The 21445-nt window shown below is 37.2% G+C and overlaps 1 protein-coding gene across 1 annotated transcript; it reads left to right on the top strand.

The window, feature by feature from the left end:
- The first annotated feature begins 2247 nt into the window (after nucleotides 1–2247).
- LOC309716628 (solute carrier family 4 member 11-like) lies at nucleotides 2248–21435 on the top strand. The gene is made up of 20 exons (XM_082550549.1): nucleotides 2248–2450; nucleotides 5620–5670; nucleotides 6434–6511; nucleotides 6870–6913; nucleotides 7116–7335; nucleotides 7445–7526; nucleotides 7618–7741; nucleotides 12362–12571; nucleotides 13970–14054; nucleotides 14134–14259; nucleotides 14348–14461; nucleotides 15090–15222; nucleotides 15497–15570; nucleotides 16401–16671; nucleotides 18013–18119; nucleotides 18424–18589; nucleotides 18746–18919; nucleotides 19256–19451; nucleotides 20092–20261; nucleotides 20699–21435. Exons 1-20 carry the CDS (start codon nucleotides 2414–2416, stop codon nucleotides 20763–20765), a joined length of 2529 nt encoding a protein of 842 aa, XP_082406675.1. The 5' UTR covers nucleotides 2248–2413; the 3' UTR covers nucleotides 20766–21435.
- Nucleotides 21436–21445: the final 10 nt, after the last annotated feature.

Raw genomic sequence — 21445 nt, 5'->3', positions numbered from 1 at the left:
AGCCAAGCTCGTTTACTTGCGGTGAACCCCTTGACCACAGAACATTAGTTTATTAATGCAGTATTTCATTGCTTTCCTGGGTGCTGTGTTAGTGACTGTTAATGTGGTGATGAAAGGTCCACTATGCAGATCTTTCTTCCTTGAGCAGAAGTGTAAAGTGTTGAGGATCAGTTATTTAGGTAAGATGCAAAGAGTCTTCTGAGTAGACCTTATGAACTGGAAATAAGGATTTTTTTTCTCTGTGTTCTGATGTGATGCTTATTTGAATTGGTAAAATCTCAATAATATCACTTTATTTTGCAGATTTTATTTTGCAAATATGGCATGCGTGAAAAGTTTATTCAGTGCATAACTGATATAGATAATTGACAACTGATTGTTAAAGGCAAGGCAATTTTATTTAGAACCCTTGTTTCATACTCACACTACAGAGGCAGATTCATGGTGCTGCAAATGAACAACATAGTGCAGCACAGTTCAAAGTTCAAACAGCGCAGAACACAATAAAAGATTAAACATCTACTTATGATCAAGGTTTCAGGCCTTTGAGCTTAATAAAAAAACAACAACAAGCAAACAATAATCATTTATTTCCACATAGAAATTCAAATTAATTAAAGGTAGTTTGTAAGTAGTTGCAAAATAGCTTGTAAAAAGCAACAGTATGACTTTAGTGGTCAGGTTAGACATTAACACTTGAGAATGAATGAGGAGTACCCTCTTTTAGCCACTTCTGAGAGTCTCAGTCCTTTACAACATGCAGAATTCAGTTTGCTATGAAATCCCCTACAGAATCCCAGCCGTGTTGCTGCCATGCTGCTTTAACACCAGACTCTGCTGCCATCTCAAGGCAAATGAGGGAATCACTTCTTCTTCCTAAACTGAACATTAGTCTGAAGCCAAATTCAACCAAGAACACAACAAACAAGTGATAGATATTAGATATTCTCAGAAAACATCGAATCTTATATACAGCTCATTACAAAATATACATCTCAATATAAACGTTATTTATGATTTTGGAAACGTTCATTGCAAATACATACTATAAGTGCAACTTATAAATATTAACTAAATATTCACTCTTATTATTCCAAATTCTGCATCTGTACAATGTCAGACAAAGGTATTCTATTCTATTTTATATTTTCAAATATTAAGTTAATTACAGAATTATATCTTTTGGTGTCAAGACACTACTTTTGCATCATTCGATTTTATTTCTAAACTGTCATTGAGTATCTTCATTTCATAACCAGCATGCAAGACACGCTTTTAAATAACTGCCACATCTATCTGTGAGAATAAACATCATAAGTTGAGTTATTTTATACTGTAATAATATATAATATACTGTACTGTTATTTTATATCGTAAGTTTATAATATGGTTACTTAAACCTTAAAACGGTTCTTTTTCACAGCTTTTGCCAGGTCTGTTTGTAGCAGTTAAGAGGATTTCCCAGCAGTATGTGCATATAGATAATTAAAATAAAGATGTAGATCCAGAATAAAGGGTAAACAAGTACACTTTCCCCTCAGAATCTACATTAAAATAATGAAAGTGATTCTTATAGTGTAACTAAAGAATCTTGAGCATATTTTTAATGTTATGGATCAATAGTTTTAACACGGGTTATTTTTTTTAGTGTCTTCATGTTCTTGGATGTGCATCAGATTATAAGGAATCATTTGAGCAGGTGTTGTGGAAAGAAATACGGTATGCCAGTGAGGAATAAAACAGTGTCCTGTTGTTAAACAATGGGAATTTGAATTTCTACTGAGTCTATGACATTCAATAACAGATGTACAGGACATGTATTTCATTACCTCGGCTGCAAATGCGATATTTATATTTTACTGGTCTCTTTAAATGTTTCAGCCTGTTATAACGAACATTTGTTCACTTTTTCCTTGACTGATCTGTCAGAACCGGTTTGTGTACAATCTAAATATTCCCATTGTTTTTTTGTATTTATATGACATTTACAAAAAGAGACATGCTATTTGATGACTTTTGAATTGTTTATTGGTTTGAATGATTTAACCTTTTAAAGCTTACATCACGATGCTGAAAGAGTTACCTATGAAAATAACATACCAAAACCCTAAAATTGCCTTTTTAAAAGTTACTTGGAATATAGTCCATTTCATAGGCACAAGGACCCAGCAGAAACAAGCACCTCTCTCCCCCTCATGCTTTCCCTTTCTGCCCTCTCTCTCCCTCTTCCAAACTCGTGTGCTCCCAGAGGAGGTGCAGGGAGGTAACGTTACATCAGTATGTATGTATGGGCGTGTGTATAAAAGACGTGGAGGATGATTAGTAAATGCTGACGAGCAGAGCAAAGATAAAAGATTATGGGTTGAGCTTTGGAAAACAAATGACCTAAAATTTAAAAAACCCCTGGAGAAACATGGAAGACAAAAAGGTCCTTACTTTTGTGCCCTCTGGTAAGTTTTACAGGAGTGGAGTGAGGTGAGGAAGTGAAATGTGTCAAACATGTGGAGGAAGCCGTTTTAGAGTGTATGTGTGAATGTTTCTTTCCTGATTCTTTTCACTTGTGGTTACATTTTTAATGTCTTCTTGTTGTTAACAGTAAAACTACAGAATAGGAGAAAGATGCTTTCATTGCCCAGAAAGTGAAAAGCAAAGCACATGGGTCAATATTTACAGTATGGCAATAAATGATACACTCATCTGCCATGCAGTGCTTTAATAACAGACCTGCAAAAATATTTCCAGCACCAGTTTTAACTCTGTTGTGGCACCAGGAACAGTTCAAGAAAATTATCCAAGTTCTATATTTTTTCTTAGTGAAATTTGGCTTTTCTTTACAAAATAGTTTTCCTCTCTAATCTTGCAGAGTCTGTACATCATCCAGTGCCCTAAGATGACTATTATTGAAAACAGGTGCTATATAAAACATTTGAAAAGAAATCTACTGAAGTGTATGGGCTCATGTTAATGGTAACACAGTTCCACTGGCTGATCTGATTATTAGTGATTATTATTAATTAGTAAGTGTTTATTACAAGCCAAAATATGTCTAACATTAAAGGTACCAATATCTAAAATGGGACAATTCTCTTTGTGACCTGGAACTTACTTTCATCATTGCCATTAATATGTTAATTCCTACTTGAATTTTCTCAGGTCAAGGATTAAGAAGATTATCTGGTAGAAAAATGTCTAATGTTCTAATCTGGCAAATCTCAAGGTTTTCCATTCTCAGCTCTTCGTTCTGTGGTTGTCGTTGGTGATAATTTCAATGTCAGAAAATCTACCAACCTCAATAACACCCCTGATGCTCGACTTTAGATTATTACCTAAAGGCTTCCAGGTTTTCTATAATTCAGCAGAACCTTCTTGTAATGAATCAATTTGCTCTTTTAAGATTAGTACCACATGGCAAATAAATTCTTTTGAAGTGAGCAAAACCTCCTTTCAGTCAGATACTCAGGTTGGTATAAATTATGTAACTGTAACTGTACTGTTGGTTTCTAATGTTTGCATATCCAGCACATTCACTGTGCTGGATATGCAAACCGATAAAGATAACCTAATATCTTTATCGGTACCCTTTGAGGTGTTGATGTGGAATGAGCGCTAGTTCCTCCTTCCTGTTATTTATATTATAACAAAGCATATGTCTGCATTGTGAACCACAGTGTACACACTGTTCATGGTACAGGAGCGTGCACCCACCATGGTCAAATTAAGTCTCGATAAGATTTTGCTTTAGCAGCAGGTGTAGTAATTCAGTGTATTTTATTGAGTGGTGCATAGGAGGATATCATTAGCTGACCTTCTTATTTGATAGACAAGCTATTATAAGTCCTTACATGTGAACACCATGGTCCTTCTGCTTTCATAGTTTGACCTTGTGCAGTTCAGCACAGAGTTCTCAGATTTGCAGCTCAGCATACTTGTTTCCAGAGACCCAACAAGGATTCTCCTGTTTCCTTTTTCACAAGGACGTAGCCTGCTTGAAGTCTACAGATGGCAGTGTGGCTGTCTGTAAGAATAAATCATATGTTATGCTTTAAGACTTACAGATTTGGTTCATGAGATAGACCAATAACAGATAGCAAACGATGTGCAACAACAGAGGGGTGATTTGGCACGTCAGACTTCAAAAACTGTAAAATACAATTTTAGATTCAAACATAGCGAGAAAAAAATACTGAAAAAATTCAGATAAACCAGCGATTGATACAAGGATACCAAACAAGCTGCATTAGCACTCTTAATTGTACTTAAACACAATTTTATTTTGAGCCAAATGCCAACACCAGCATACTACTATCCTGATGGCAGTGATATCCTGCTTATAAGGCATAATGGTCATTTTTTGTGGGGGCCGCTAGCCATAATAGATGATAAGCAAGAAGCAATAATAGACAAGCATTTCTGTCACTGACAATTCAGCCATTTTTTCCTTAATTTTTTCTTCCCCAAATGTCATTTATGTCCTCACCTCAGCTTTCAGTAGGGACTAATCGGAAAGTGATGCCATTACTCCTTTTGTTCACAATATTGATAAGGAATAGTTTAGCATATTTACAATAAACCTGACATTCATGTTTTCATGAGGCAGTTTCAGAGGTCACATCCACACACTGTCCTGGCACAGACGGCTGTGTAGTCTGTGTGGACTCCTGTGAAGAGGAGGCGGCCTGGGAATGTTCTATCTAATCTGCTTTGAGATATAGCCTTGCTCGCAAGCCCCTAGAGCCAAACAGTGCTTCAGGCAATGAAAACTCATCTGTACAGCTGCAGCCGTGTCTCACAGATACATGACCGCCAATACAAACATCAGACACAGCTGGCACTAGATTTGTTCTGTAACCGAGACTTCACAGATCTCTTTTAAGATTCCCAGGTTCTTGTCTTTTTTTCCCTCTCTCTCCACAGCATTACCATAACTTGACATAAGCTTCTTAATTTTCATAACAGCATCACATTATTTTGGTAAATCTGGAAGTAATTGTGCTTAGACGTGTGTGTTATAGGAATTTGTAAAATGTGTATACAGAATGCACAAGCATGTGCACAGAAAAGAAAAGATGAAATCTTGAGATGCATCCTGAAATGAAAGTGAAACTGATTGTTGCTCTGGTGAAAAGCCACTGTTTTTGCATGTTTGAGTCCAGTTTCGCACAGTTACCATGTTAGCTGTGTCAAACATGTCACTCAAAACAATTATAAAGACTTTCCTTTATTATCATTGAAGATGTTGTGGTTTCAGACATGGTTGTAGTTTTGACTGAAGAAAGTTGATATCCTTAGAGGTTCTATTAACAACAATTCATGTTAGCCAGTAGCAGCTTCTGAAAAATGTGCTTGATGTGTAAAAAAGAAACATATTAACACTAACACGATATATTAACACTGCAGTTATTGTGCACTTACATAAACTTCATTATCTGAAAAAATATTAGTGATTCAAAATAGTTTATTCTGTGCTTATAGCGATGTGATTCTAACTTTTCCATACTGCACCTAAAGAACTGAATGGCAGACAGTACAAACAGTGATGAAAATCTTTAATATAAAAGACTGCGCTTGAAGCTGAGCAGGACATTTTGTAAACATCATATTTGTTCCTTCCATCCACAGCGGCTCCACCCACAGAGAGGCCTAACAATGGCTACTTTTTCCAAGAGATGGGTGCGTATTGCTTTTTACAGCAGACTTTTGCTCTTTTATGAAGTTCAAGTGATCTGCACAGTAACAAAGATGATTTTTCCCTCAGGACGGTGGGGATCGTACGCGTCTAAATTTATTGTATCACTATTATTTATGCAGATGTCTGTTCTTCTCTCTGCTCACTGATGACCCATTTCACATGCTGGTGGGCACAGCCAGTCTGTTCGCTGTGTGTTAATTAATGAATAACAAGACAGATGATCTCTGAGTCAATGATGGGAAGAGTGAATAATCATAGCTCAAAGCTTTGCCCGTGAAGGGTTAATTGTCTAATTCTGAGGCCATTTTTTCTTCCCCCATAAAACTAGCAACTGAGAAGCCATATTTATCTTCTATACAATGAAGGACTTTACGAGAGGCTGCTGTTGTTATATTGCTGCATGTCTGGTTTAAGGGTTTTTTTTATTATTGGCAGTCTCTCTCTCCCTCTCGTCAACAGATGGTAGACTGGTGGGAGGGCAAGATAAATTCTCCCTTACTGGAGGCATTGTTAATGTGGCTAGCATAGCATCTTAACCTTGATGCAAAGAAGAGGTTTTATCATAGTGTGATTTATCTTAATAAACACGGTTGTATGATGACCTTTACAAGTCAAACAATTTTACAGTGAAAATGTATTTACTGGATATTATTGGATTATGCTGTTTATGAGATATAACTCCTCAGTTATATGTAATGTATGTACTCTGGGACTTTGTTGCACTCATTTATGTTTTGTTCACAGAACTGAGGGATGGAGAGGATTCACCTACTACCAACAAGGACCACATTTATGACAATGAGATCCAGATTAGTCCTTCAGGTCTGCCTTTTTGAAATTTGCCTTCATTCTGTTCAATTCGATTTTATTTACATAGCGCCAAATCACAGCACTTTGCATTGTAATGTAAAGATACTACAGTAACACAGCAGATGGAATTATTTAGTCTTGTCTTGTTTACTTGTCTAGGATTTGAAATCACATTTGACTCCAGCCTCTACCATTATCAAATCATGTGTGGCAGCTTTGATTCAAATAAAAAAACATTGTTGAAAAATCCGGAGTGAAGGAAGGAAACCTTTAGAAATATGAAAGAAAAGACTGTATTAGAGCAACAGTTTGGTGATACTAAGACAGTCTTTGCATATAAACGTAATGTTTTGTGTTTCTTTTGCTGAAGATCCTGAAGGACCTGGACTTGGGCTTTTAAACACAACAAGAAAAGTAAGATTTACTTTTTTGTATGAATTTTTTTATACCATTACTTACTTTTTTCTTATCTAAACCACACTGCAGCAGCAAAAGCAAATTAAAATATTTTCTTTAATGTAACTGAGACAGCATCAGCAACTTACAGCAGGCAGAAAACGATACCCTCATTTCATTCATTTGCATCCATGATTTAAATGTTCTTGCTTCCCACCAGTATGTTAAGCCCATGAACTTTGAGGAGGAAGTCCGCGCCCACAGAGACCTGGACGGCTTTCTGGCCCAGGCAAGCATCCTTCTGGATGAAAAAGCTGCCACTCTGGATGAGGTGCTAAGGCGAATGTTAACTCATGTTGTGGTCGAAGGCCGTGAGAGTTGGGATGTGGATGAGATCATGAACTCACTGTTCACAGACGCAGGAAGGAAAGAGATCAATGGTGAACGAGCATGTTACCAAAGAAGTCTAAATCACTTGATTACATTAAAGGCAACTAGAAAATGAGCATTTAGTCTGATTTTGCTGTTTATTGGATTATGCTTCCACAGTTCATCTTCTGTCAGAAACCATTCAGGGTGTGACGGCAACTTCTACTGGCATTCATTACCAGCAGTCCTGGCTTTGTATTCTGTGAGTTCATCTCCTGTTAAAGCTGTCTGAGGTTTAGTTCATGTCTCTTCTTGGTTAACTGATTTCAAAGAATAAATTTCTTTGAATTCAGCTCGAATGTGAGGAATCTGCAGAGACGTCATGTCTGCATCACCCGCCTGGAGAGTCCACAAAACTGGGGTGTCAACTGTTGTGAAGCTCGCTACGTCGTCCTTATCCTCGCTCCACCTAGAACAGTAAGGTCAAATTCTCCACTCATCTTCTGAATATCATCTTAATTTTTTCTTAATTTGTCGATAGCTTACTTGTTGCAAGCAATTACTGTTTGCTGATGACTGGCCATAATATTCAGTTGCATAGACTGCATGTAAAAGCCTGATGTAGCCACTGTTACGTCACATATTGGCTTACGGGCTGCTGTTTGGAAGCCTTGAGTTTGTCGTTTTGGCCTCTGTCCATCCTCTTATCTTATCCTATCAGGGTTGCAGTGGAGCTGGAGCCTATCCCAGCTACCATAAGGCGAGAGGCAGGGTACACCCTGGATAGGTTGGCAGTGTGACGCAGGGTTAACACAGAGACAGAGAGACAATATACCATATTTGGATGAGTTATGTCTCAATTCTAAGATGAAACTGAAAAGAGAATTTGTAACATAGTATAATTTCAGGAGGGATTTTGGTAAATGGTATTTATTAGATTTGACTTGTGATCCTATACATGAAGTTTTTAGGTAATATAGTAGATAATGCTTCAAAATTCAAAAACTTCCTAAACACGTGGCTAGAGATTTTGCCCGGCAAGCTTGATTGCTAAAGTTCATCCATACTTTCACTCCATCAGTGCAGCACACAGACACAGACACGTGCTAGTTATGCCCAATAAACAGCTCAGGAGGCCCAATTTGAGAGGTCCAGTTCATCAACATGAATCAGTTGATGTTATGCCTAGAACATCTGGGAAGTGACAGCTACAGTTGTGGACATTTGCCTGTCACTCAAAGAGGCCACACCCCTAATAAAACAAATATAAAATTTACTCTTGTATCATTTTCATTCTTAACTTAAGAATTAACTTTAATTTTTTTTGCCAACCTCAAAAGGCCATTTGAGGAACTTTGTGTTTGGTATTAACTAAATATTCAGGCTTTGACATAAATCAGCTAAGTCCACATTTATAATAATAATCGATTATTTATTTTGACAGTCTGTTTATTGATTACTTTTTTGGTCAGTATTCACTGGCTTTCCATGACGTTTAACTTAACTCTTCACTTTTCCTGACTTATTACAGACCAAAAAAGAGTCAAGTGAATAAACAACACAATTCAATTCAATTTTAAAGGACTTTTAATGTAAAAATAAAAACGACATGCTTCTAATGGAGAGATGTCAAACTGTGTTTCATTGTTCTTGTAACAGTGACAATAAAAATCTATTTTATTTATATAGCGCCAAATCACAACAATCGTCACCCAAGGTGCTTTATACTATAAGGTAGACCCTACAATAGAGAAAACCCCAACAATCACATGACCCTGTATGAGCAAGCGATTTGGCAACAGTTGGAAGGAAAAGCTCCCTTTTAACACATAGTGGTCACTACAGTGGACAGCCATTCAAAGCATTTGTATTTCTTGTACTTGTGTCAGTGTATATTGGCACTTCATACCAAAGTCATAAGTCAAACTGTATGTTGTCCACCGAAGTGGACATGTAACAAACTGTGTACATGTTTTTAAAAAATGAACTTTTTTCATGCTAAAGATGAATAAAAATCCTGATTGAGGTTGTCATAATTTATCCAAAGAGTTATTAACTGTAAGAAACCTCCAGCAGAACCAAGCTCAGGGAGGGCCCTAATAACCACACTCATTTGTCCCCTAATCCCACTGTTTCTGAAACACTAAACAAAAATGACACTGAATATTTAAAACATGTGTAATACATTATCCTCACAAGTCAAATTTAAAAGAAGCCCTACTAAGTATTTCAGTGTTTTTGCTATATTATTAAATGCAAAAATCACATGTGATAATTAACATAATAACACAACATAATAACATCACCTAAATTATCATTTAAATTGACAGAAACTAACAAAGCCAAACTTTGTTGTTTTTGTTTTGTTTTGTTTTAACATTTATTTATTGGTTTTAACTGGTTTTACATGATACACCGTGGACATAAAAAATAAAAACAAAATAAGTAAATAAAAAAAAAAAACCCACAACAACAACAAAAACAACATAGTAATAGTATTAATAGTAATAAACAGAAGGGAAGAGCAGATATACAAATCAAGTTAGTGCTTCAGGCCGTTAAGTCCACAGTGTGCACGCTGCAGTTCTCCAAAAAAGTTGTAGAATTTAGACCATATCGCCCAAAACCTGTCCAGTTTATTTCTTAATGCATAAGTTATTTTCTCCATAGATAGTATAGATGTCAGTCCATTAAGCCACTGAGATAGTCCACATATTTTTTGATTTTTCCAACACATAGCAACAGCGCTTGGATTCCAAAAGTCCAGTCGTTAACAGAGCTCTGTTGTTTGGGTATATATTTAAAATACATATTTTAGGATGAAGTGGAATCACGTCACCAGTGATTTGACTCAACAGATTTATTACCTTTTCCCAAAAGATTTTCACATGTGGATGCTCCCATATACAGTGAAATAAAGTGCCTGTCCACTCCACACTTAATACAGGAGTCTGGGATGTTTCAGTTAAAATGATGCATTTTTGACGGAGTAAGATATTGTCTTGTTAACCATTTATATTGAAGTAGTTTAGATTGCACATTAATTGTTTGACTCTGGGCCAAGGAGCATGATTTATACCACTCATCATCAGATATATCCATTTGCCTCTAAAATAGACTGTGTTGATGGAATTTTCCATAAATAATTTGTACAATGCAGAAACTCGGCCTCTCCCATTTAGATGCTTTATAACTGTGCTCTCTAGAGAGGAGGAGGTGGGGATTTCTAAGCTGTTACCTTGTGTGGTTAAGATAAAATTTCTTAATTGAAGAAATGTAAAAAAATGTTTGACAGGAATAGAAAAAGTACTTCTAAGTTGTTCAAAAGACATAAGAGTATTATTCCTAAATATATCAGACACTTTTCTTATACGTTGATCGAACCAAAATTTAAAGCCTGCATCCGCGCTACCAGGAGGAAAGCTGTTATTGTCACGGCTCTGGGTCAGTATTGACCCAGCATTCTGAGTTCTGGTCTATTTTTGAATGAACCTTTTGTTTCTCTTGTGTATTGTTGATGATGATGATGTTTGAGTTCTATGTGTTATATTCGGTAGGCCTGCTTACGAGTCTGCGTCTGTGTCTCTGTCTGTCGTGTGCTTCCTGTTTTATTTTGTAGGTCTGTGCCTTATGTCAGTGCGTTCAGCTTTGTGCTCTCCCTGTCTCGTCAGTGTAATCAGCGTCAGCCGTGTCTCCCAGCTGTTTCCTCTTCGCTCTGTTCACCTCTTGTATTTAGTGTCTGTGTCTTCCCCTACTCGGTGTCGCGTCGTTAACGTCTTCTGCCCTCACTCCCTCTGTGTGTTCTTTTTGCCAGCCTGCCAACCTGTCTAGTTATTCGGTACTCCTAGTTTAGTTAGTGTTTTTCTGTTCTGCTTCATCCCAGCAATAAAGCTGTGTATTTTGAGTTTCTTCTTCCTCCTTGAGTCCTGCATTTTGGGTCCTCTCTTCCTGCCTGCCTACACACAGCCATGATAGTTATTTCCAAATATGGGAGTAAACCTAGACAGTTGTAACATTTCTCCCAAGTAGTTATGTGTTTCAAACCAGATCGTTATAGTGTTTTTTAAAAAGGGGTTCTTAGTTTGCTTATTTAGTGTCTTCCTGTCGGCTGAGTAAAGATATAAGTTCGGGGGACTTTGGATTTCTGTAGACTCCATAGAAACCCACACTGGAATTTGCTCATTAACAAAATAAAACATTGCCGCTCTGATTTGAGCAGAAGTACCACTTTAAATTTGGAAGTTGTAAACCCCTCTTTCATAAGGGAGGTTTAGTAATGAGATTCTGAGTCTTGGTCTTCTGTTGTTCCAAATAAAGTTTCGGAATAGTTTTTGCAAATCTAAAAAGAGTTTGGTGGAGAGAGAGGTACTGATTGAAAAAAGGTAAAGATATTTTGGCAAAATTGACATTTTTAGTATATTAATACGACCAATTAAAGATATAGGTACTTTCATCCATCTATTTAGAAGTGTAGTAACTGACGTTGTTAAGGAATTATAATTGGATACCAGAATATTTTCAATTGAGGGAGTTAATTTCACACACAGATAGTAAACCCATGTTCAGATAGCAGAAAGGGAGTGTTGATTGGAGGATTTTGTCGTTCATTTTAATTCAAAAATAATATTTCGGATTTAGCAAAGTTTATTTTATAACCCGAAAATGTACTAAATGTATTAATGAGACTTAATATGGATGGTATTGATTTGTTTAAATTAGTGCAGAACAGGATCACATCATCTGCATATGGGGCGATACGGTGGTCAGCATTACTTTAATTCCTGATATGTTTTTATGATTCTGAATTGCCATCGCAAGAGGCTCAATTGCCAAGGTGAACAAGAGAGGTGACAAGGGGCACCCTTGTCTAGTTCCACGATATAATCTGAATGGTGCGGATAAAAAGACCATTAGTTAAAATCTCTGCTTGAGGGTTGGAGTATATCAACTGAATCCATTTAAAAAATCTGTTTCCAATGCCAAACCTTTTCAAAACTTCAAATAAGAATGGCCATTGGATCCTGTCGAAGGCTTTTTGCTGTGAATCAGAGAATGCAGAGAATGACATAACATCAACTTTGTTGTTCTGTTTTTTAGAAAAGCACCAAGACAGCCATTGAGGTGGGTAGAACATTTGCAACAATGTTCTCTGGCATTTCCTTCAGACAGAAGCTTCTGGAGACAAAGACCGAAGAGGAGTTCAAACAGGAGCTTGTCAACCACCGACAACAGCTCTCTGTAATCAGTGATAAACCGGTCACAGAGGAAGTGGAGGACTCAGACCCACGCAGGGGCAAACCACTCCAGGTAAAAATAAGTAACCAAGAGAAACATATGTGTAAATCTAGCTAACTAGTCACATAAACAAATTTCTCTACTGAGTGTTAGGTTGTTTTCAGATGTGGAGACCACCCCCGCGTTTCCCTGTTATTCAGGCATATGTGCTGCAGTAATATAAAGTAGTTGAGCCAGAATGCACAATAAAGGCTGAAAAAGCAGCCAAGTCTTTGATGGAAATGTCAGCTGAACGTGTGCACGTCCATGTATGTCATTAAGTCCAGTTTCTAAATTAAGATGAAATGTGTTTGTTCAGCACGAGGTGGGAGAAAGGAAACACCGAAGTACAGTTAAGCGAAAAAACATGTAATAGGTTGTAAAAGACTTAAGTTTACATCAGGTTGTGGTTACACCTGATGTTCTGACTGCTTTCAAAACAGCATTTAAGTATAGGCTTGCTGCTGCCAAGCCTATCCTACAATCCCAGAATAGTAAAATGTGAAAATAAACATTATGGATGCCAGCACCTCAGTTTTATATCGTATATCAGCTAAATTCCTTCTGAAATGTCTCCACTTGGATCATTTTTAAATTCAAAGCACAAATGTGAATGTAATTTTTTTTAAATACATTTTTGTGGTAATGGAAGTCTATGTTTGTGATCGCTTTCACGTCATTGTTTTTTTTAAAGGAGAAAAAGGGTCTTTTCTAAAACACCAAGAATATAAGAAGAGAAGAAATCCAGTTTTACTTCCAAAATGTCTGTGTCTATTTAAGAATCTGGTTTCATGGAAGCAAATGCTATCAACAGCTAGTTTAATACACTTTTTCTCTTGTTGTTGTTTGTTTTTTAAGTGTGTGTTTTGGATTTGAGACACCACACTTGTATCCTCAGATTATTTTTAATAATCCGTGAATGTTGAAACAACTGCACCACACGGTAAAGGATCCAGGGTCATTTTACATGAAGGCCAAACCCTCTTCTAGCCAAATAAACATTTCACACATAAGTGCAAACTCCTGGTAGTTTTTGGTGTATTTATAATATTTATTGTAATGATAAAGTCACATTATTATGTCCACTGGGTAGTTTTTTCCCTTCTAATAAGTCTTCAAACTGACAGATACATTACTCAGAATAGCTTTCCAGTGTTCATCTTCTCACTGATACCTAAAGCAACATGCGTGAACAAAGTCTATGGCATTTATGCTGCCTGTACTTTTAATGATGTATAAATCATGGCCACAGTGTACCAGCATAGTTCAGACTTCTGTACAGTAAATGACTGCATGTTTCTGGTTTAGTTCAAAAGCATATCACATTCACATTTCTGATACATTATGCATTCAGTTGTAATAGCATTATATTATGTCACATTATATTGTCACAGCTTCAGTGGGCCTGACTATGTCCTACCTTCTTCGCAGTGCACAGATTTCTTCAGATTTGGTAAGGGTGTTTATGAGGACTTCCGCCGCAGGCTGCCTTTGTACCCCTCAGACTTCACAGATGGTAATAACAATTTCCTTCACATTTGTTTTGTGGATTTGTTACTGTGTAGCTTTAGTAACATTTTGTATAATTCAAACAGGTATAATTGGAAGTGACCGCTCTCTCTTGAAGTACACCACCACTGCGATTTTCCTCTACATTGCAATTCTACTGCCTGCCATTGCCTTTGGCTCACTGAATGATGAAAGCACAAGAGGAGAAATAGGTATGGGATTTTTCTTTACTCTTAATTTGGCACACAGTATGTTCAACAGCTTTAATGAAAAATACGTATCTGTTTCATTCATTGAAAGATGTTCAGAAGACCATTGTTGGCCAGAGCATTGGAGGAGTGATCTATGCTTTGTTTGCTGGCTCGCCGCTTGTCATTCCGCTGACTACTGCACCACTGGCCATCTTCATAAGCGGTACATTCACATTGCTTGCTACGATTTGGATGTCAGACTATAGAAGTTAGATTTTTGAATAAGTAACACTTATTTAATGACAAATAAGTCATACAATTAGTTTGCTTTGAAGTGTACATGGTGGGATTAGGTGCAGCAAATGAGGTCAGAGTCAAGCCTGATGGCTAACATTAGGCAGCATAAGCAATCAAATGAAGTCATTACTGGGCCACAGCAATAAAGAAATGAATGCAGTCTGAAATGACTCGATGTAACTCATTATCACATCCTTTGGCTTAAATGTTGGTTTGCAAGGATCCACTCAGAGAGACTTATGACTAACCTCTACAGACCTTTGCAATCTCGTTTGACTAAAATTTATTTCAGGATTTGTTTTTTTTAAACACCATCTCCAGTCACCACAGACAGCTGTTGTTATATAAAAAAAGACTCCTGATAATCTACTTCATACAACACCTGCCTTGCATATAATTTATACAAACAGTAGTCAGATCTGAGAATTGACCATTAAAAATGAAGGTATTAATTTCAACAACTCGCTAAGCAATATGTTGTCACTTAAATAGTGGAATGCTCTTGAAATTAATAAGCTTTTATGAGTTTGTGTGTGTTATTGTATAATTTGCAGTCATCAGGGGTATTTGTGATGACTACGACCTCGACTTTGATGCTTTCTACGCCTGCATCGGTTTATGGAACAGCTTGTTCCTCATCCTCGGAGGCTTATTCAATGTCAGCCTGCTGATGAAACTCTTCAAACGGTAAATACACGCTCGCAAACAATATTTGTTACTATTAAATATCACAGACAGAAGGCCACTACTTTTGTCTAAACACTGAAGTGAACTGATAAAGGCTAATCTGTTATTACTTGTTGTTTTCAGCTTTAATCAGTAATTTTCTTTCATTCTCTCGTGCCATTGTAGCCATAATTTTCCACTGAAGTTAATGTTTTGTCTGTGCTTTGGAAAAAACCCACACTTTTGATACAACATGAATGATCGCACCATGCTGCTTGCTTCTCTTTTCTTCCAGCTCAACAGAAGAAGTGATTGCATTGTTCATCTCAATTGCATTTGTTGGAGATGCGGTGAAAGGCACAATCAAAAGTGAGTCCAACTAATGTCAGACTGCCACAATAAAATCTTTTTAGGAAAAACAAGCAAATAGTAGAAACAGAGCAGTATTCTATGAGGACATACAGTATATAATATTAAGGAAAACATTTTTTGTGAACTATTATTTTTGTGTTAAGTTTCTGTAACAAGTCAGGAAAAAATGGCTAAACATATCTAGGATTCTTAAGAATTGTTCTTCTGAGCCTCAGGCTCTTGTAATTTTCTGCCAATCGACTCCAAATTGAGCAATGCTTGAATAACTGTAAATATGTAGAGAATGACTTAAAGGTGATTACGTTAATCATCTGTTACATTTGTTAAATACTAACTGTGTGGATGCTCTATATCAGCGGTCCCCAACCCCCGGGCCTCGGACCGGTCCGTGAGTCGTTTGGTACCGGGCCGCGAGAGTTGAGGCTCAGGTGTGAAATGTCTGGTTTTCAGGGTTTTTATCGGTTTCCAGCGTTATTTTGTTATCGTTTTTATCGTTAACTCGGTTTTCCTGGGTCTTTTCACTGTGTTACGAATAAATCTTCTTTTTTTCGGTACCGGCACTGGTTTTATTTTGTTGTATTTATCCGCGACACCTTAAAGGCCGGTCCGTGAAAATATTGTCGGGCATAAACCGGTCCGTGGCGCAAAAAAGGTTGGAGACCGCTGGTCTATATTACATTTCCTGCTACAGACTTTAATAAGTTCCTGCAACTGTGGGATGTGTTCCACTAAGATCACATACAGCTATATCTTGTCTTCTAGTTTGTCTTTAGTGACATATCTTTTTTCTTCTTCTTCTTCTTCCATCTTTCTACTCCACTTTCTAGTTTTTCACCATTATTACCACGGGCCCATTCTCACGACCACAAACAAAACACTGGTGCTTCAGCAGATTAATGAGATTCTAGACAGTGCAAAAAACAAGACAGACACCCCACTGGAGCATCAAAATGAGACCAGGGTGATGTCAGGACATGCAGAGTCAATCTTCCTGCCTGAGTCTTTGGTGTTATGCACAAGAGAAAGACCCATCCTCTGTCTCCTGCTCATGCTGGGGACTTTGTGGCTGGGTTATACACTCTACCTCATCAAGAGGAGGTAATGTTTGTTCACTTGTTGTTTCACATTATGGATATCTGAACCATTTTATAGCTTATTTTATCGTATCAAAATATATGTAGTAAGCAGAGGTGCAACTCTAGTTTTTTTTCTCCTGGGAACGCATCTTTATAAAAGAACAATAAAGTGTCACCAGGTGGAAATACCACATTAAAAGTACAAGTGAAATTTGAGCCTATTAAAAGCAAACTGTGCTTCAGTACACTTTACACGCAAGAGAAAACAATATTTCAAAACATACCAAATACATCAGGGGAAATACTCTGTTTCAAATGCTGCCCAAAGCAGACTCTTTTCCATCTGGAGTAGCGAAGCCATAAAAATGTCATGTCGTGAATATTTTAGTCAGCTGAACTGCAATAATAGAAAGATGGAACAATCAAATGTGAAAGATATATGATGTGATACAACCAGAGACGCTGTATGAGATATAAAATGGACTGCCACATGTTTAACACTTAGTATTTAAAGCAGTAGGATGTACTGCAGTATAACAATGTTACTCTTTAACTAATAACATGAAAGCTGTGTTTTAACTGTCGTCCATTTTATATTCAGAATTTTAAAAGTCTGCAGGACAAATTTAAACTCTGTTGTAAGCAATGACAGAAAATGCATTTACTCATGTGCAGCACTTATGTGTGCAATACTGAGAGGAAATATTAAAGTTATCAGGAGCTTTACTCCACTATGTGTAACTAGACTGTTTGCTGCTTTTACCTAGTAGTGATTTTAAGCCTGGGTTTAAATTAACAAAGGGAACTGCAGTTGTATAATGTAGTAGATACTTAGCTAGTTACCTTTATCCAATTCAAAAGAAGCCATGTAATTTATGAGACATCCAGCCAGGATGTCCCTAGAAGAGCTTGAGGAGGTTGCTGGGGAGTGGTTTGGGCATCTCTGCTTAGACTGCTGCCCCCATGACCTTCACCCAAATAAGCTGAAGCAAATGAGAAGATTTGTGATAGTTACTTCCACTTCCCCTCATGCTTGCTGCAAATAGGTTCACATAACGTACAAAACAAGGACAAAACGTGCATCCCAAGACTGGATTGCAAGGTTACAAATCATGTGCAATGAATTTCACCCTGCAGTAATATTACTGGAATACGTGAGTTAGATATATGTGACTCTGTTATCATGCATTTCTATATCTGACTCCTGGGACTTCATTGTTCTTTTTCCCTCAGTGGCAGCTTTCAGCACTTGACATGAATTATTTCCCAAACACAAAGAGTAACTGCAGTAAATGTGCTGTAAAACTACTTGTAGAAGTCGAGTTGCAAAACGCTGAAATATTTCTTGCTATTTTCCCAACAGCCCGTACCTGAATGACAAAATCAGAGAGGTGGTGTCTGACTGTGCTTTGCCTGTGTCTGTGCTGATACTCTCCTTCACTGGCTCCTACCTTTTCATTGACATACAGCGTGAGTATGGATCTTTCAAATGAAAGAAATGATAGAAGAGTACTCTTGAGGCTTAAAGTCACAACCCTGGCACATAACGTTTTTCACTGTTCATAAATCCTCTGTTGAAAGGGGAAAACATTTGCTTCAAGTGAACTTTAAACCCAGTCTGGGGATTTTGTGTGTGTGAGAGATAGACACAGATTTTAAGCTTTGCTTTTAAAACAGAGGCTACTAGCAGAAAGGTTAGTTCAAGCAATTATTTATTTTTTGTTTTCATTGTATGTTTGTAACAAGCTTTCTGTAAATGTTTTGCTTCTATTAGTTCCCGTGTTCAGTGTACACGATGGTCCGATCTTCAAGTTCCCTCCATTTGAAAAGCTGTCAGGAATGAATGCACTGAGTGCAGTTGGTCTGGGGTTTCTACTTGCTTTGCTCATCTTTATTGACCAGAACATCGTCATTTCACTGACACATGTGCCGGAACACAAGTACGAATCCCACTTTATGTTTGAGTTCTAAGCTATGAGAAGAACGACACACAGCAGAACCTGTGATTTAAATGTTACCTTTACAGTATTTGGTATTGATGCTGTGCCTTTACTGACAAACCACTTTAAGCTTACGTGTGTGAACATCTATACCAGGTTGCTAAAAGGCACAGCATTCCACTGGGACTTAATGCTGACAGGCTTCATTAACATCCTCATGTCCTGTCTGGGGTTGCCATGGATGCACGCTGCTTTCCCACATTCCTCTCTGCATGCCCGTCAGCTTGCCAAAGTAGAACAGCAAGTAGAGAACGGACACCTCTACACGACGTGAGTAAAGTTAAAACGAGGTGTGCTCTGACCGCACAGAAAGCACCAGCTTTTATGAATGCTTTTAACACTCAGTTTGAAACCTTTGTGACAGAGTGTCAGTTCAAAACTAAGCAGAATAACAAAATGGTTACTGTATGTAGTTTAAAGAAACTCTGGCTTATCTCTGCAGCAGACGTAGTGTGCATAGTTGCCCATAAATTGTTTAATACGTCAGTGATCCATTTAATTTCTATCCTTTCATGTTGGATTCAAAAGCTGATCTTATGCATTAAAAGATATAAAGATTGTTCTGGGTTGCTCAAACAACTCATTCCTCTCTTTTTGTCCTAATAGCATCGTTAGTGTGAAGGAAACACGTCTGACCTCACTGGTGGCCAACATCTTGATCGGCCTGTCCGTGTTCATGCTGCCCATTCCTCTGCAGTGGATTCCCAAGCCTGTGCTCTATGGGCTCTTCCTTTACATCGCAGCCACTTCACTTGACGGAAATCAAATGGTGGACCGCATGACCCTCCTGCTAAAGGAACAGGTGGATATGAAGCAGATAAGAAGAGTGTGGTTTACTGATCCTGTTCCTCATTCTAGTTTATTGTCTCTTTGTTTCCTTCGTATTGATTGAACTTTACAAATGATAACCAGTAGCAGTGTAAAAAACAAAACAAATAACTAACTAACAAATAAAAAGCAGAAGAGTGAAGAAACTAAAATCCAGCAGAAAAAAAAAATCACTCTTCTGGGGAAAGAAAAGGAAACAAAGATCTCTTGTTATCACATGACTGGTCCCACTCTTGTTATATCACAGAACTTTCATATGATAAGTTGGTGCACACCATAACAAGAACAACTTGTTTTTAATGGAAAACAAAGTTATTTTTGTCATAAGAGTTTATCATGGTCTGGTTTAAATAGACAAAATATAGTACAATAACATGGCACATTTTTGCATAGCAATGAGTAAAATATAAAGCAACGCACTTCTGAAAAAAATGCAAATGTTGCATTACAATTCCAGAGCTTACAGGAGTATTTAGCATACCTTTTCTTCTCAAATGGTAATTTATACTGCAGCAACAGGTGTGCTGTTATATACAAATCTTGGCTTGAGAGGGGTATTATAGTTAATCTCACTTAAAACATAGTTAATCATATCTTATTCTGTCTCTGTCTAGACCTCCTATCCTCCCACTCACTACATTCGGCGTGTGCCTCAGAGGAAGGTCCACTACTTCACGGGGCTGCAGATAATCCAGCTGATCATTCTGTGTGCATTCGGGATGTATCCTCTGCCCTACATGAAGATGGTTTTCCCCTTGCTGATGATCCTGCTGGTCCCTGTCAGGTGAGATAACCCAGGCCAACAGGGGGCAGAGTGGGAACATGAAAATCTGCATGCATCCTTATCTGCAGCTCATTGGCACCTCAGGAAACACAATTTTATGGTCCCATTTTTGCAATTAGTACCAGTTTGTGTTAGAACAAATGCAGTACAACACGACCTTCTTAAAAACAAAACAAAATTAAATGTTTTACATGGAAAAAGTAGCATTAAACCTTTACTTTCTCACATTAAAAAAAAGGAAGAAAAAGGGGACTGCTGCGTCTGCAGTTATTTTTATCATATTCTACGTGTAGAAAGACACTCTTCCCACTGAACCCCCCACCACACACACACACACACACACACACACACAAGAAGTGATGTTCTTACCCTAAGTACTTGAAGATTTGTTGTTTCCTTGTAAATAATACACGCATTTTTAATGTGTTTTCTCTCAGGACGAGCTTGCTTCCAAGAATGATTGAGGCCAAGTATCTGGACATCCTGGATTCACAATACATGTAAAACTTTAAAGCAATTTCATGACAAGATTCAGTTTCTCCAGGAATTAATTATCTGATGAAATAAAATTATTTGGACTGCAAGATTTCGCTATCATTTATAACCATCCTTTTATTTTTTATTGTTCATTGCAAATGTAACTTAAATGTAGCTGACTTTACTATGGAAAATCACTGCATATTTGTTGTATGTAACCCTTTAACTTTAACACGGGTTTTCATGCACAGATACGTGTTTCGAGTAGCCCTTGACAATGAGTGTAATCCCTTTAGAATTAAGTGGAATTTCAATTTTTAGCTTAAATCACAGTGGTATTATAGAATTAAATCATATAGAATAGTTTTAAGGGGGTAATTTTTCACAATTATAGAGACAAGAAGGAATCATTATACAATGAGGACTAGAGAAGCTTCCACCTCCTCCTCAAATGAAAAATCATCAGAAGAAAGTGAAAAAAGAAAAGAAAGAACAAAGAAGAAAAGCCAAAGACAAGAAGAACAAAAAGAAAGCAAAGAACTGAACTACAAATAAAAACATATAAATTAAATTATTCACAGGTAATATGAATAGTTTATTGTTACTTCTGTTGTGTTCAGTTTTGGGTTTGCATATAAATAATAAAAACCACATAATTCTATTGGACTCTGGTCATTCACATTGATCATTTTTTGTACTTTACTTAT

This window comes from Aulonocara stuartgranti, assembly GCF_965226115.1.
Source record: "Aulonocara stuartgranti genome assembly, chromosome: 2".
Lineage (NCBI taxonomy): Eukaryota > Metazoa > Chordata > Actinopteri > Cichliformes > Cichlidae > Aulonocara > Aulonocara stuartgranti.
Note: the sequence above shows the minus strand (reverse complement) of the source record. Positions and strands in the feature narration are given on the sequence as shown.

What these genes read in the sequence shown, in the direction of transcription:
- LOC309716628 (XM_082550549.1), top strand. Translation starts at nt 2,414, where the DNA reads ATGGAAGACAAAAAGGTCCTTACTTTTGTGCCCTCTG. An exon ending in GATCCAGATTAGTCCTTCAG is followed by an intron (nt 6,512 to 6,869) that starts GTCTGCCTTTTT and finishes CTTTTGCTGAAG; the next exon opens with ATCCTGAAGGACCTGGACTT. An exon ending in AACGGACACCTCTACACGAC is followed by an intron (nt 18,920 to 19,255) that starts GTGAGTAAAGTT and finishes TTGTCCTAATAG; the next exon opens with CATCGTTAGTGTGAAGGAAA.